Here is a 15933-nt window from a genome sequence, read left to right on the forward strand (position 1 = left end):
GGTCGATCGATCCAAAAACGAAAATAATTTGAAGAAGACATGTTTTTTATGAATCAAATTCGTGTGTAAAGAGAGTAAGAGGGAGGATGAAGATATGGAGTGAATGAAGAGGAAGAGGGGTGCTTGTATTTATAGTTGAAATCCTGCCGACAGACCGAGGAAATTCAGACGGAATACCGACGGCAACGGCTCTTTCCTCGGAATTTCCTCGGAATTTTTAAAATCCTCCAACGGCTTTCTAACGGCTATAATATATCCTCAGAATTCATCGGTTTTTTTCCGAGGAATACATTTATCCTCGGTATTCCATAAGAATATTTCGACGGATTGGTATGTCCTCGGAATTCCGTCGGTATATTCCGAGGAAACCAAATTTTATGTTTCCTCGGAATATCCTCGGAAATTTCTCGGGATATTCCGAGGATTTTATTTTCCGTCGGTATGTCCGTCAGAATACCGCTGTTTTCTTAACCTGACCAGATAGCGAATCATAAGCCTGACCTGAAGTTGCTGCAAAACAATTTGGTTGTGTGTCTTGTTGAAGCGTATGCAACCTGAAATGGACGTTTTATCGGATCTCGTATGCGGCCCAAATCATAAAGAGCAACGTATATAGTGTCGTGGATTACCAAATACTGCAGTCTGCAGCATTTTGTGATAGAACTCTCTCATCAAGTCATCAACCTATAGTTTATTTCCCAAAACGGCAGCGTTTTTGTTGTCACCTCAATATAAACGTCGAACAAGGAAACTTCCTAAAGAGGATAAAGCATCAGATCACAATTCGCGCGAGTTGACTCACTGACCATCTCTTCTCTCTCTCTCTCTCCCTCTTCATTATTATTCGTAGATTCATTTCGTTATTTCAATTTCACATGAAACTTCACTTCTCTATTCTTTTGGCTTTCGTATATTCTTCACACGTGTCAACTAATCATCGGAGTCTCCGGCGATGCCCCGTCGATTAAACGACGGCGATCGTGGTCGTTTCACCTCCACCGCTCTCCTTTTCATCGGTCTGATCTCTTGTCTCATCGTCTACGCTGTCTTCTTTAATATTCTCCGTCCCCGTCCCCAAGATCACACACTCGATTCCGCCGTCCGGTTCACGGACTCGCGAGATCATGCCCGTGTAGACGGCGGCGGGTGTTGCGGCGGAGTCGCTAATCTGGAGCTGTGGGGACCGGCGGTGAAGTGGGGGACGGATTTCAAGTTTGATTCGGCGGGTGAATGTTGCAAGGCGTGTAAAGCTATGTGCAGCGGTAACGATGGGCCTTGCTTGTGCGATACGTGGGTGTTCTGTGGAAACAAAGAGGCTTGCGGGCCCAAGTTTGGAGAGGTGAGTCTTATCTCTTGTGATGGAAGAATCGAATTGTGACGTTTATTGATTTGATTAACTGTCCTTGGATCTTGCCGCCTAAGTGTTCGACAAAATGCTTGTATCACCAAAAAAAGAAAAGAAACTTTTGGTGACTCTAAAGTCTGATTAGTGATGCGCAAAAGACACTTGCTATCGATTCAAGTTAACGTGAAGGTTTTCTATGTGTTTTGTTTCTTCTCTGCGCAGTGTTGGTTGAAGAAGCAGAAAGATGTCTTGGTGCCTGATCGACAGGAAGGTGGGCAGAAAGTTATGTGGACATCTGGGCTTATCTTCGGACAAGGCCAGGTAGTACCCGTTGATCGCCAACTCAAAGTTGATTGTAAACCCTGGAAACAAATTTTCATTACGTTTACTACCTCACGAAGTTACTTACTTAAATTGTGCTCTCGGTTTCCTAAAAACATATACTTACTCAGCCTGTTTTGTTTGGTTTTGCCTACCTGAATGGAATGATAATAACTGTGCTCTGTTCCTCAGATTTCATAAGATTATACTTCCAATTTGTTCTTAGTTTCCTTCTAATCTGTGAAGATAACTCCTCTACTTTCCTTCTTATCATGAAAACAAAAGTAGTGTTTGGGATAATACTGATTAACTGTCTTGCTTCTGTTAGGGCATTGTTGGTTTTGAGACTGAACACGGTGTACTTCATGTCAAAGTGAGTGTATCTTAGTTTCTTTGTCTTTTTTGTACTCCCAAGGGAAAGTTCCAGATATGACGCGGATGCTTAACTTTTGTTGCAGCTTCACCCTGAGTGCGCTCCTCACTCAGTGTACTACATTCTTAGTTTGTTAACTCAACGCCACTGCGCAGGCTGCCAGTTTCATCGGGCAGAGAACCGGGGATCATATTGGGACTCAGAAGGCTATCATATAAACAATGTAAGAAACCTTTCACAAATTTGACGTATAGGTCATAGCAGCTAGGCTCTGTTCTCATATACTATAACTATTGATTCTGGTGTTATGATCTCAACTTGATAGACTCTCTTCTATTTGATTCAGCTATTATACCTTTTTTAATATCGAAGTCTAGATGTCTGATAGACTTTTAGCCATCTGATTATACGTTTTATTTGCTAATATCTGTCTTTTATATCGAACATCAATGTGACTGACTGCTGGTTAAACCCATATTGTAGTACTATGCTGCCTCGGATTCATCTGAGTGTATGTGCATCTTCTATATTAAAGATCAAATGAGTTTCTAGTACATTAGTGTTTAATTGCTTTTGCCGGTTCATTTTTCGTTTTAGCTTGTTCATACCTTTTTGCTTCACATTTTCTATTCTCTACACGAACAGAGATTTTGCTTGTTCATCCTTTCTCCATGTTCCTTGCAGGCTCCCTATGGTCCACCATACGCCATGATTCAAGGCATACTCCAGCCCGAGGGAAACATCTTCACGCCAATCCCAACCGAGCACTGCCCAACCATAACCCGTGGCTCTGTTGCATGGGTCGGCTCTGGACCAGAATTTTTCATCAGTCTAGCAAACCACCACGAATGGAAGCAATCTTACACTGTATTCGGATCTGTGTTACCAGAAGACATGGACGTTGCTGAGAGGATTGCAGGTTTACCAACAATAGCCGATGTCTGGAACAGCGTTAATGTCTCTGTCCTGGAGACACCGGTGTCGTTAACCGTACGGAGAATGAAGTCGGGCCAAGAACAAGCAGAACCCGGTTCGTAAAGAACAATTGATAAGTGAGCTCAGCATAGTTCTTGTTTATCTTCTTTTTTCTCTCATTGTGCATAAAATAGTGGCGCTACGATTAAAAGCATGATAAGTTATTGCATTTAAATGGAAAGTTTATGGTTACTACTATTTTCCCAAATCCGAAATCAAATTAATACAAATTGAATAAGATCTAAAAACATCAAAAAATTTGAAACTAAACCATTGGTTTATGTATACTAAACCGGTAAATAAGGTTTGTTAAACGTATGCGGCGGAGGTGGAGAAGGTGCGTCGGGTGCGCACACGTCACCCACTCCACGGCGCACTTTAGTACAACTCTTTAACCGGCGACCTCCTCTTCTAAGTTTTCTAACCTACGCCTCTCCTCCGCCTCTTTATTATCCCTAAACCCACCGCTCTCTCCCCTATCCCTAATTTCTTCTTCTCCGGCGCCATGTCAACCCCCGATGGATCTCCCGTCGCCATGGCCGTCGATCCTTCCACCGCCGTCACCGTCGCCACCACCACGACCAGGAGAGTCCCGCCTCCGTGCTGGAACGATGAGGAGACCGCTGCCCTCGTCAACGCCTACAAAGACAAGTGGTTCGCCCTCCGCCGCGGAAACCTCCGCGCGGCTGACTGGGACGACGTCGCGGCCGCTGTCTCCTCGCTGCATACCCTCGGAGGTCCGGCGAAGTCAGCGATCCAATGCCGGCACAAGATCGAGAAGCTTCGGAAGCGTTACCGCGGCGAGAAGCAGAGGTCTCTTAACCGACCAGGCAAGTTCTCTTCCTCTTGGGATCTGTTCCCTATATTGGATGCGATGGAGTTCGCGCCGGTGACCCCAACCGCCGTGGAGCCGTACGATCCGGATCTGGATAACGACGATGAGAGTAACGGTTTAGATGGATTTAGGGTTAGGTCGAAGAGGTCTGGGAAATTCGATTCGCCGCGAGATGGGTTTGGGGTTAGATCTAGGTCAAAGAGTCAGATGAAGATGTACGGCGGTTTCGATTCAGATCACGACTCAGGAGGTGGGTTTGGGTTGAAGAGGAGGTACAATGGTAACCCTAAGGTTAGTGGTGACTTCGATGCTGATTCTGATGACGAGATTGTGTTAGTGCCTAAGGCAACTAGGCTTAAGGGTTCACATGGGAAGCCTTCCTCCGGCGAGTTTGGTGGTGGGTTTCCGTTGAAATCCTTTGGTGATCGGAGTTTCGCTTCTCATGGGTTTAAAGCCAAGAATTTTAGTAAGCCTGAAGCCAATTTCTCTCCGGAGATGGATTATGATGATGAGTTTGATGAAGGGTTCAACCCGAGGATTCAACACTCTAGGAGCTCGTCGCGAGCCAATGGTTATGGAAGAAAGGACGGGAGCTATCCCCGGAACAACAACACGGGTGTGTCCAATGGGTATGGGTCTTCTTCTAGGTTCAAGCATGAGCAGATGAATGCAGCAGCAGATGTTGAGTCTGACCCGATTGATGAAGTTGTGTCTTCGGTGAAGATGTTGACAGAGATGTTTGTGAGAGTGGAGAATTCGAAGATGGAGATGATGAGGGAGATGGAGAAGACGAGGATGGAGATGGAGCTGAAGCATTGCCAGATGATGCTTGAGTCGCAGCAGCAGATCATTGGCGCGTTTGCTGAAGCATTGAGTGAGAAAAAGAGCACGAACGCAAGGAGGCCTGGTTCGTAGTTTCCAACTGTGTGTTCATATGTGATAATAATATGATCAAATCGCTTTCGAGTGTAGTACCAAGTGTCCTCTTCCAGTTACTAGGAACAGAAACTGCAGTTAAGTTTGATGGTGTAATGACAACTTTTGAGGTTTTCATTGTTGGCATTTTTGATAATTCAGATAGTAAGATAATTGAGTAATACGAATCTAGCATAAGGATAGAAACTCATTTTACACAAGGCTAAATAGCACTGCACCAAACAAACATGTAACATAGACCTGAAGTTGCAGGGAAGATAATCTGGAAGCAGAGATGATCCCAGACTTGCACTTTTGAATGCTTCACACTTTTTTTTTTACAATAGCTCATGAGGAGAGCTAAAGTACCTGGCCGGAAAGTCTACTCGACGCCTGCGCCATTTGTTCAGAAAGAATACCGCAAACGGAGCAAACACTATGATTGCTGTAATCGCTGGGTACGTGAAGAGGAAAACTTTCAATATGACCTCCCCAGGGCGGTGTTCCGTGTGTGAGGTTGGAAATGTAATGGTTAGCATTGCGAAATTAGCAGTTCCGAGAGCTGCTATGGAACCATAGAGAACCTTCCACATGGGGAGTCCAACTGTGAGAATCATGATCACATATAGGAGATAAGAAGAAAGCTATCCCAACTGCCAAGTAGTCGTCCCTATCACCGCACATCGAATCCTCCTGCCAAAATCCGCCAGGGGGACTAAGTTTAGCCTGGTATGTAGCTGTTACTATCAGTATAGCCACCACAAGTATCACACTGCGACTGTCGTAACTGTTCAGAGATGTGTTTCTAGTCTTGCTCAGATTGGTCAGCCCAAAGGCATTATTCCGTTTCTCGGTAAAAGATGGTTTTTTGCTCAAATATTTTGCAAGAGTTATTGTGGTAGTAGAAAGTAGTCTTTCTTTAGCACTTTTGAATAGGCTACTAGTGGCTTCAGGTGAAAAAAGAGGAGATTGGTGAGTTTGGAGTATATCCATCGCAGTCTTACCATCCAGTTCTTCGCTTTTGCTTTCACGCTTCCACGTAGCAACTTCATGACCTGTAAAATCAAGGGCATTAAACTCCGCTTGTATGCCAAAAATATCTCAACAACTTTCACAAAGAACACAACCCAAGAAAGCAAAGTACCAGAGTAATAACTGACAGTTCCAACACAACAGTGATGATACTAGAGCAAGAACTTGTATGAATAAAAACAAGAACTTTAGGGTTAAAAGAGGAACGAAATGTAGAGAGACTTTTATAAACTCTTAGACTCGTATAGGACGAGATCCAGACTATGTAATTTAACTCTCTTTTGGATAACTTCTCCTGTGTTAAAAAAAAAAAGGATTTCTCCTAACTAGACTTGAAGTCTTGAACCAAGATCCTATTAGGTGAGTTAGAAGTTTTAGCTACTAAACCAACTCGTTGTTTTCTTGGTATAAAAAAGAAGCGTTTACCTCAGGTTGATTAGTCAGTGCAGCAATATGCAGGACTGTGTTACTATCTTCATCATTCCAGTCCAAGACCTCCTCCCTGTTTGCTCTCTTAACCCATCCCAACAGAACCTTATTTCAAAGTGTTTTAGAATGTATGGATCTTCTGCGACCAACTTGTAGAGTCTCTCAATATCCCCATCTTGAGCAGCCTTCTTGATTCTCTCATAGATATTATCATCTTGATTAGTAGTATCTGATACTTTATTAACATCCACGACAATAGACAAAGTATCACTAGTCATCCAAACGTCTGCCTCCACAGTATTTTTGTTGACAATTAATTTTGATTAGTTCCAAGAAACCCAAATTTTCCTTACGTTTATAGAGAAAGTGTCAATCACTGATCATTTTGGTAGATAATCTTTTGTAAGAATCAAATGGCTCTCTTAAATAGGAATGAACTTTGGTAGGCGAGCACATTTTTAGAAATAAGAAAACTGACAATAAGCTATATTGAAAAGTAAATGTTCTAAACCTTTTGTTCTCCAATACTTGAACTTCATCTCCAAGTATGTGTGCTTAAAGAGGCTATTTTCTATGGGAGAACTTTGATTATTATTACTTTTTAACAATAACATGGTTCCCCGATGAACTAGCCGACTTTTCAAATGACATCTGGCTTGCATTTTAGCATAGAGTAAAAAAGCTGATTCTTTGTACTGATCTCACGTCTTGCAAGTATAATAGTTGATTCCTTGTCGCTGATGGCAAGTCTTGTAAGTACAACACACTATTGAAACTATAAAAAAAAATAAAGAGGTAGCTTTGAAGGTTTCTGTCAAATTATATGGCCAAAACTCACTTGCTAATCTCATTTTACGACTTATAGTACCACAGTATAATTCAGACGTGGACAGAGACATACAAGACTTGTATAACACGTCATATTGTTTTTGCACGAACACGCATAGTTATGGAGGATCACTGACTTCTTGAAGGAAGCCGAAGTTGAGCATCATCAGATGAACCGTAAGCAACCTCTTTAATGTGTTTTTAGCAATTAAAAAAACATATGTAGTAGATGCAACAGACATTTCAAATTTGTTTTCTTCATACAATTAAGACACGAGTGGCTAACGTGTTTTTGAATGAACATGAGGCTTTTAGAAAGCTAAATCACACCAATTAATTTAGATATTTTGATCACAAAGGATTGCGATTGACATCTTTGTACAACAAATACCGAGACCTAGTCTTTCCGAGTGCAGCATACCTGAAACAGCAAACAGTAGCTATGAGTGTGTGGTCGAATGATCTTTTCAGGTTATCAAGACACAGTTCCAATAGTGTTTGGTCCTTGCAAAAGGTTTGAAACATAGTATAAACTGAAGTTCATGTAGCAGTCTCTTACCATTGAGGAACAAAAGGAGCCATCCATATGACATCACCAGCCTCAACTGGATACCTATTTATAGAGAAAGATCAGTAATTGTAAACTACAGTTACAATGTAATTGTAAAGAGATGCATACCAGTTATCGCCCAAACGATAAAGGCCTTGGCCTTCCAGAAGCAACAAACCATGTTGGTTATAATGGACTTCCTGTTTAACATTCCAAAACCATTTGAGAAGACAGAATCTAAACGGAACTGATGGAATCAAAATCTCTATGGTAATGAAGCTACATATATCTGTACCTTAACATTGAGAAACTCTCCAGGCTGAAAATCCATAATCTACAATTGACAGAAACAGTAGTTACAACTTAAGAGGTCTAAAGAAGCGAAAGGATTCATTAGATCAAAAACGAAGTGGTTACATGGATGTTGAAGTCATAAGCTAGGAAGGCCGGAAGAAGTTTCCGCAGCTCAAAAACCTGTTATAATAATAAAATGAGTTTTTCAGAGATGAGACTGATTTAGAATCTAAAACTTGAATTGTGATGCAGTCTGAGAAGAGTGGAGAAGTTTTGCACACTTACCTCTCACCGGGAGTCTCAAGTAGTGGTTGCTTGTCAGTGGAGCCAACGATAAACTCTGTTGTGTGACTTCCTAGATGTTCATACCTAGAGATGTAGCAGTCAGTACCAGAGGAGTTTTTAAAGTTATAAACCGTAGAGAGATCTGAAAATTTCTTGTTAAATCAAGGGGGGAAGGAGAAGAACCTCTGCTCAAAGACAACAAGTGTTGCAGACTCGACACAGTCCAAGGAATGATAAAAGTTTGGAGGGAGGTATGCATATGAATCAACCTACAGTAAAACAATGGATTATAGGCAGAAAAATGAAGAAACTAATGGAAAAAACCTTGCAATCAAAGTTGAGTAGCAATGATGTAACCAAAAGAATGCTTAGGTAAATTGTTTTCATACAAATCATACCGTCAATTTTTGTGAAGAACAGGATGTGTTAGTAAGTGGCACAGCACCCTCAACCACGAATACAAGACTTGGAGAAGATTCAAGACATTTGAAAGATATTAATAAGCATAATGTAGATTATGTAGATGAAAAGTACAAGTAAATGTTAAATAGAGAGAGAGAGAGAGAGGAGCTCATATAAGTAACAATACCGCTCTATGTCCTTTGGAGGTAAACCTGAGCTTGACATTCCTGCAAGTGACAGTAGAAATCAGCTATAGATAGATGGTCAAAAAATTCTACTGACTAGATCATAAGAAGATATTGATGACAAGACCTTTCATTTTAGCAAAGTACATGACAAAGTGAGAACCCATTGCAGGTGTGATCAAATACGCCCCTAATGTATTTGTCCTGTAAAATTTGAGCAAGCTTTAAGGACTTGCCAGACTATTGTAGAGCTATCAGAATAAGGAAAAGAGATGTACGTACCAGTCAGGTAAAGGGCTGTATACATGACTTTCCGGTGTTATTAACGCATGATCTCGTTTGTATACACTTCTTGTATACCCCGGCAAGTCTACAAAACAACAGGAATCAGATGAAGAATGCTCAACCCAACCCCAGATCAGAAAATGCATCTAAATATACAAAGGGACAGCTTTTCAGAAGGAGACGAATCTGTATTTTTAGAACTGAACTTCAACGCTTCCATAACTTGTATGTCAAGCACCTAAGTGATCAAAACTCAAAAGTTCAAAGCTTTTTTGCAAGAGAAGAGCCTAAATGATTGAAGGACTATCTAAACCCTATTCGACAAGAAACCGAACTTAACAAAGTATCAAACTTTGTAATGATGACACCAAGAGAATAAGAAAAAGATTTGGAAACCTTGGAGGTGGGAAGGAGAGAGTGTTGGATTCGTGACTTTCCAGTAAATGGGTTTAGTCTTCTCATCGATCGAAGGCGCTGAACAAAACCCATCGTCGCTTTTCGAAGCTTTAACAAAAAGACCTTTTTGAAGGCAAATAAGAAAAGTTTTGATTAGTTTCACTTCACAGTATGCTTACAAAAGCTTCTGAATAATAATAATCCGAAGATTCGTACTTACTGATAATGATGAATACGATTAGGTGAAGTGAACGCATTTTCGCTGAGGATTATAGTGGGAACCGATTCAGGTTCAGTACATTACTCATTTGGTGGTGTATATAAAAACCACACAAAATCAGAATACGACACAGACGATTTTGTCAGTGGATGTTTTTGTTTGCTAGTCTCGTGAATTAATTGGAGTTCCTTTTTTAAAAAACCGATTAAACAAATTATCGCGTTTATTTCGGTTCGATTTGGTTTATTCGAATAAAATCAAAACCGGTTTAAACTCCCCGTACCAGAAATAAACCGAAACTATTGGGCCTATTGTTTGAATTTGTATAGCCCAGTAATACAGTTAGGTAGCCCGATTCGACACGTATCATCTGTTATCGGTTTCGGGGTTTCTCTCTGCAACCAAGGAAAAATGGAGGTAGCAGCAGCGACTGCGACTGCGACGAGCCTCACAACGCTCCGAGCTCGTACATCAGCGATAATCCCGTCGTCAACACGTAACCTGAGATCTAAAGTGAGATGTTCCTCTACTTCGTCCCTCTCGAACGGCTTACTCTCCCCGTATACCGGAGGAAGCATCTCTAGTGACTTCTGCGGTGCCAAGCTTCGTCCCGAGTCGCTTAATCCGTTGAATATGTCCAGCTCCAAGCCTAAGCGCGGTGTTGTCACTATGGTATACATTTCGCATCGTCGAGGTTTTCGTGGCTGGTTCAGAAATTGAATTGTCTGGCGAACCAGTAGATTAGAGAGAGAGTAGATATAGGCAACTAGCTCAAAGTGTGAATATTAAGCATGAACCGTTCTATGAATGAGAAAGAAGTTCATTATGCAGCAGAGGTTTCGCTTAATTGTGTGTGCCACTTGCATATGCATTGATCTTTATGGCAAAACCTTTTGTTATGAATCATTTGGCTGTCATAGGGAATTTGGATAATGCTATGTTGATCACAAATTGTGTTTTGACGTACCTATCGCAGTTAATGTGCAACTTTTGTTGAGCCTTTATTTGTTTTCGTCGCTCTTCTGAGTGTGCTTGCCTCTTTCCATCAACAGGTTATACCTTTTTCGAAAGGAAGTGCACACGAACAACCTCCTCCTGATTTGGCATCTTATCTGTTCAAAAATCGGATTGTATATTTGGGAATGTCTCTTGTACCTTCAGTCACTGAGTTGATACTCGCGGAGTTTCTTTACCTTCAGTATGAAGACGAGGAAAAGCCTATTTACCTCTACATTAACTCGACAGGGACGACCAAGGTAGGCTTCCATTAGAAAGTCTGCCATCTTTGAGAATGCATGCTGAATACTGAACTTGAAACTGTGGCTTGATGTAAATGTCTATACACCATTACCTAATCTTCATAATGTATTAAGAGAATCTGTTTTCTTACATTTCAGAATGGTGAGAAGTTGGGCTATGATACCGAGGCTTTTGCAATTTATGATGTCATGGGGTTAGTAATCTTTATCCCTCTTATTTTGTTATGTCATTCTCGTATCTCTTTCTTAGCAAGAATCTATGATTAAACTCTCTGCTTTGGCCAAGTATTCTAAACCGTAATTGAAGAAGATTTGCATCTTAAAACAATCTCTTGACTTATTATTTTGGGGAGACGGAACATATATATTCATCCAAGAACAACGCTTATATTATCTTTGACTTTAGGTATGTCAAACCACCAATCTTTACTCTTTGCGTTGGGAATGCTTGGGGTGAAGCTGCTTTGCTTCTGACTGCTGGGGCTAAAGGAAATCGTTCTGCATTGCCCTCATCAACTATAATGATAAGACAGGTTCTTCCTAATCTTTTTCTTTTAGATTCTAACTGGCGACTGTTCTTTCCGGATTTGAAGAAAGTTAGGCTTAATGATTATTTTGTTTGATGACTTTGTAGCCCATTGCTCGATTTCAAGGACAAGCAACCGATGTTGAAATTGCAAGGAAAGAAATCAGGCACATAAAGACAGAAATGGTGAGAAGATCAACTTTTTTATGAACTCACATAGATGAAAATCAGTTGCGGGCCCTTGTGATATACGTAGAATATCATTGTTTAATCTTCATTTTACAACAGTATCTAGTTGTGTACGTGATATGTTTAACATGCGGGGAATGACTTATGCAGTTACAAGCAAAACTAAAATGTTGTGTGCATTATCTTTCCTGTACTCTTACCTTTATACTTGTCTTATATTATTACACGTGTTTCTGTTCAATGTAAATACTCAAGGTCAAGCTGTATTCAAAGCATATTGGTAAATCACCGGAGCAGATTGAAGCCGACATGAAACGCCCGAAATATTTTAGTCCCAGTGAGGCTGTTGAATACGGGATCATTGATAAGGTACGCTAAATGACATATGAGTGATGTTGTTCTCCGTCAACATAAACTGGTATCGTCTGCAGAGTTGACTCATTCTCTCCATGTAATCTGTTTGCAGGTGGTTTACAACGAAAGGAGCAGCCAAGACAGAGGAGTAGTGTCCGACCTTAAGAAGGCACAACTCATCTAAATGTCAGAATCGTCCTCCAAAATTTTCCTTGATTAGCAGGTAAATGCTGAAACCTGCTCGCTTTCATTCTGCATATCGAGTATAATGATGATGAAATCGCTTTTTAGACTTTAATCTCCTATATTCTGGAATCATGAGCTACTTCCGTTATGTCAATGCTGGACCAATGATTCCATAGTTAGGATCATTTACTAATAAAGAGGAACACCTGTAAAATCTCAAATACTTTTTACACCCCACAAATGGTGTATGATAATTACTTAAGCGTTCAAGCAAACGAATACACACACGTGGACATACACTTGGTAATGTAAGTGCGTATAGTGGCATCGAGTCTTCTAGTTTTGCATGCCCTTTAGTTCTAATAGTTACTTCCCATCTTCCTCCTTTGTTTCTCCCTTAGGACCCATTTTCTCTTAGTGGTATCATTTTCATTGCCCATTACAACAAACTTCACTATTGATGGCCGACACGTGTCCAAGGATCCATGCACTTACAAACATTAAAATTCATATACCATTTGCTGTCTTAAACAAATAACTGATATAAAACCCATGTACCTGCTTTAATCATTTGCATATTAACATCTAGCATTGATAGGTATTGGTGACAAAGTAATTTTAGTCTACTTGTAATTCGATTGGCTTCTCCTTTTTAATACTTACTTTATTATGGAATTGTCATCATGTTGCTTTGATTTTAGGTTGGTGATTTGACCGTGGATCAAGGAGACATCGACACCGAACCGAAGTAAAAAAAGTATTGAAAACATTACTTGTAGTGCTGCAATTTTAGGGTTATTTGAACAGAAACAAACCCTTATGTGTAGGCTTATGAATGCCTAGAAACAAAAGTGGTGTATCTTCACTATGTTTCAAACATTTAAAATGAATCAGTTTCGTTATTCGTAAGTCTAATGTCTATTTTCATTAGTATGTGTGTGTGAACCATTTCTTGAATTGGGTGAATACATTAATGAGCGATGATATTACACTTTAAACTTGCCAACCCCATTATCTGTAAGCCCTTTTCCTATAAAAAGCCCACACTTGTCAGAAACACGCAATGTTTTGTTTCTTTCTTTTATTGGACTTAACGTGTCAACTGTTTAATTGACGTCATCGGTACATTACGTGCCGGCGAATACGAAATTTACCGGCGCAAGAATTTAACAAATGAGTGTGGTGGGTCCACATTTGAATAACATGGAAATGAATTTTGTGTGTTTCCTTCCTGGAGTGAGAGTGAGCCGACAAAAAAGAAGACGCTAAAGAGTGATCTTCAACAGAGCCAAATCAACCAATTGTAAGGTTCGAGTATTCCATTGCCTAGTCAAGAAATCCATCAACTGTTCCACATCGAATTTCATGGAGTTTACTGTTGATCAATATTATACGTATACTATACCGCAATTCTCGCTAGATTATACTGGTCATTACAGTATATATATATATATTTTTGGTCTAACTACTAGAACTAACTAGTCCGTTTTGGTTTTGGTGGTAAAAAGGTTGCAGCGGTAACTTCCACCATCGAAGTTTAATTCGAGCTAGAAATGACTATTTATAAAGCTTAAAAAAATTCAAGAAAAAATGTGAAAAACACTTTTCCACGCTATATATTTGAACCTCGCAACAGCATACATGAAAAAATCTGAACTTTGCCTATAACTATACCAAACTTTATCAAATAGTTTAAACTTTTTAAGAGCATTTATATTTTACCTCAATGTTTTCCTTTATAATAAAGGAACTCTGGATTTTTTAACAATATTACAAGGATGGATATTGTTCCAATGTAAAACTGAGTTCATCTATTTTTTTAGCAAAAATATAGTGGAATGTTTTTTTCTCTTTTTAATATAGAAAAAATAGCATTTTCTTTGTATTTTTCTCAAAATAATATTCATATATTATAGAACCATACATTAAAGCAAAATATACTTTTACAATAAAAATATATAGAAATGAGTTGATGATAATTTTATCTCCTAATTAATTGGAAGGAATTTGTGGTAAAATATGGCTTGTGGTAAGAATAAGAGAACAAGTAGGTTTCCGATTTCAAGGAGAAGAAACTCCCATGTGAAAGTAGAATTTCTTACATCTAGAGACATTTTTCCACATTCCAATTACACTATATGACACTTAGTGCTTGAAACACACTTTCTCTTGTCAAGACTCTAGACTTGATTCATTGTCCCATAGCTTTAATTACGGTTTCCAATATATGAGTGGTTTTCTTCTCATCACATGAATCCCTCTCTTCTTCTTATTCCACTTTATTATTTTTCTTATTCCATTTTATTATTTTTATTCTGTTTTATGTTTTCATTTATTTTTATCGCAAATTCTAAAATATATTAAACAAAAATAATTGTCATAATAAATTATATATAAAATTATCTATCTTTTAAGATTCATTTTCATATATATAACACAAAATTAAGTGTGGACGTAGACACTGAAGCGTGGATAATAGAATAATAGACTAGTTGTGGACATAGACATATTAACACGGATGTTGTTGGCTGATACCTTAAAGAACTTCTTCTTCGCCATAGTATCCGGGAAGGAAAAACCCACATAACCTTGTTTCCACCATTACTCCCACCGTCGCCGACATCATCACCACGATTTCATTTCGGATCTAACTCGCTAAAGGTCTCATCTTTCGATCTGATGTTCACCGATCTGCTGGAGACTGCTCCTGTGACCACATCTAATCCAGCGTAACTAGCTATCGATTTCCGATAAGACACCTCGATCAAAGTTGTCTTATCCATTAGCGCTCGATTAGAGCTGTCTTATCGGAGATCGAGAGCTAGTTCCGTTGGATTGGATGTGGTCACGAGGTAAGTCTCCAACAGCTCAGTGTACATAGGCTCGAAAGACAAGACTTTTAGCGAGTTGGAACCGTTCGATCGTGGTGGCGTCGGCGGTGCCGGTTATGGTTGGAATAACGGTGGAAATGTGGTTATGTGATATTTTGTTTCCCGGAGACTATGGCGAATAACACATTTTTAAAGGTATCAACCAACAACTTCCGTGTTAAGATGTCCATATCCACAACTGGTCTATAATTGTATTATCCACGCTTTGGTTTGCTGTCCACAACTCTTTCAATACCAAAGAAGCTAGCAGCCCACTCAACGGTATACCACATTTTGAAGCAGAGGAACAGTGTCGTCCACAACAATTGCTCAACTCTTTCGCTGCCATCTTCAAAGCCATAGATGGAAAGTCTGTAATGTCATTTTTGCAAGAAGTATCAGGAGATGTTTCAGAAACCTCTTGAGGTGCTGGCTTGGGTATCCCATTTACATGGAATGTGTCTTGAATTCACCTTTTGTCCTATTGTTTTTTTTGTTTTTGGTCAAGGTAACAGAGTATTAGGATTAGAATGTAAATCCAGAACTTATTATATTGAAAAACTATGGTTTAGTGACAAGTTTAGGGTTTTTCAACGGCAACCTTTTCATTTTAACGGAGAAGGGGTGTAGAAAAGTTTCGACATTAGGGGTAGTCAGAGCATCTCCATTAGTGAACTCCCTCTTGGGGTTCAAGTTTATAATTTTTTATTATTAATTTTTTTTGTTTGATTTAAAAAAAAAATCGAATCAATCGCGGACCGCCATATATCGTGGGACCCGCGAAACAGTGATGAATTCACCGGACGCAGATTCACTGGGGAGAACTGAAGAGAGACGGGTTCATCACTGTTCATTATTTTAATATATTTTTTTTTTGGA

The 15933-nt window shown here is 39.7% G+C and overlaps 3 protein-coding genes and 1 pseudogene across 3 annotated transcripts; 3 read left to right on the plus strand and 1 right to left on the minus strand.

The window, feature by feature from the left end:
* Positions 1-705: 705 nt before the first annotated feature.
* Positions 706-3212, plus strand: LOC106375883. The gene is made up of 5 exons (XM_013815894.3): positions 706-1339; positions 1568-1666; positions 1995-2039; positions 2125-2262; positions 2724-3212. Exons 1-5 carry the CDS (start codon positions 953-955, stop codon positions 3075-3077), a joined length of 1023 nt encoding a protein of 340 aa, XP_013671348.2. The 5' UTR covers positions 706-952; the 3' UTR covers positions 3078-3212.
* Positions 3213-3341: 129 nt separating this feature from the next.
* BNAC01G21240D (protein FIP2) lies at positions 3342-4946 on the plus strand. Its single transcript, XM_048745885.1, has one exon. It carries the CDS (start codon positions 3520-3522, stop codon positions 4762-4764), a length of 1245 nt encoding a protein of 414 aa, XP_048601842.1. The 5' UTR covers positions 3342-3519; the 3' UTR covers positions 4765-4946.
* A 2278-nt stretch (positions 4947-7224) lies between these two features.
* Positions 7225-9827, minus strand: LOC106375885 (annotated as a pseudogene).
* A 192-nt stretch (positions 9828-10019) lies between these two features.
* On the plus strand, positions 10020-13093 carry LOC106375887 (ATP-dependent Clp protease proteolytic subunit-related protein 4, chloroplastic). Its single transcript, XM_013815898.3, has 8 exons — positions 10020-10342; positions 10723-10926; positions 11068-11123; positions 11336-11462; positions 11564-11641; positions 11900-12013; positions 12111-12221; positions 12886-13093. Exons 1-7 carry the CDS (start codon positions 10082-10084, stop codon positions 12180-12182), a joined length of 912 nt encoding a protein of 303 aa, XP_013671352.1. The 5' UTR covers positions 10020-10081; the 3' UTR covers positions 12183-12221; positions 12886-13093.
* The last annotated feature ends 2840 nt before the right edge of the window (positions 13094-15933 follow it).

The sequence above is a fragment of the Brassica napus genome, chromosome C1, assembly GCF_020379485.1.
Source record: "Brassica napus cultivar Da-Ae chromosome C1, Da-Ae, whole genome shotgun sequence".
NCBI classification, from domain to species: Eukaryota; Viridiplantae; Streptophyta; class Magnoliopsida; order Brassicales; family Brassicaceae; genus Brassica; species Brassica napus.

Coding starts and splice junctions, on each gene's coding strand:
- LOC106375883 (XM_013815894.3), top strand. CDS start 953: ATGCCCCGTCGATTAAACGACGGCGATCGTGGTCGTTTCACCTCCACC. Junction 1,340..1,567: donor GCGGGCCCAAGTTTGGAGAG/GTGAGTCTTATC, acceptor TTCTCTGCGCAG/TGTTGGTTGAAGAAGCAGAA. Junction 2,040..2,124: donor ACGGTGTACTTCATGTCAAA/GTGAGTGTATCT, acceptor CTTTTGTTGCAG/CTTCACCCTGAGTGCGCTCC.
- BNAC01G21240D (XM_048745885.1), top strand. CDS start 3,520: ATGTCAACCCCCGATGGATCTCCCGTCGCCATGGCCGTCGATCCTTCC.
- LOC106375887 (XM_013815898.3), top strand. CDS start 10,082: ATGGAGGTAGCAGCAGCGACTGCGACTGCGACGAGCCTCACAACGCTC. Junction 10,343..10,722: donor AGCGCGGTGTTGTCACTATG/GTATACATTTCG, acceptor TTCCATCAACAG/GTTATACCTTTTTCGAAAGG. Junction 11,124..11,335: donor GCAATTTATGATGTCATGGG/GTTAGTAATCTT, acceptor CTTTGACTTTAG/GTATGTCAAACCACCAATCT.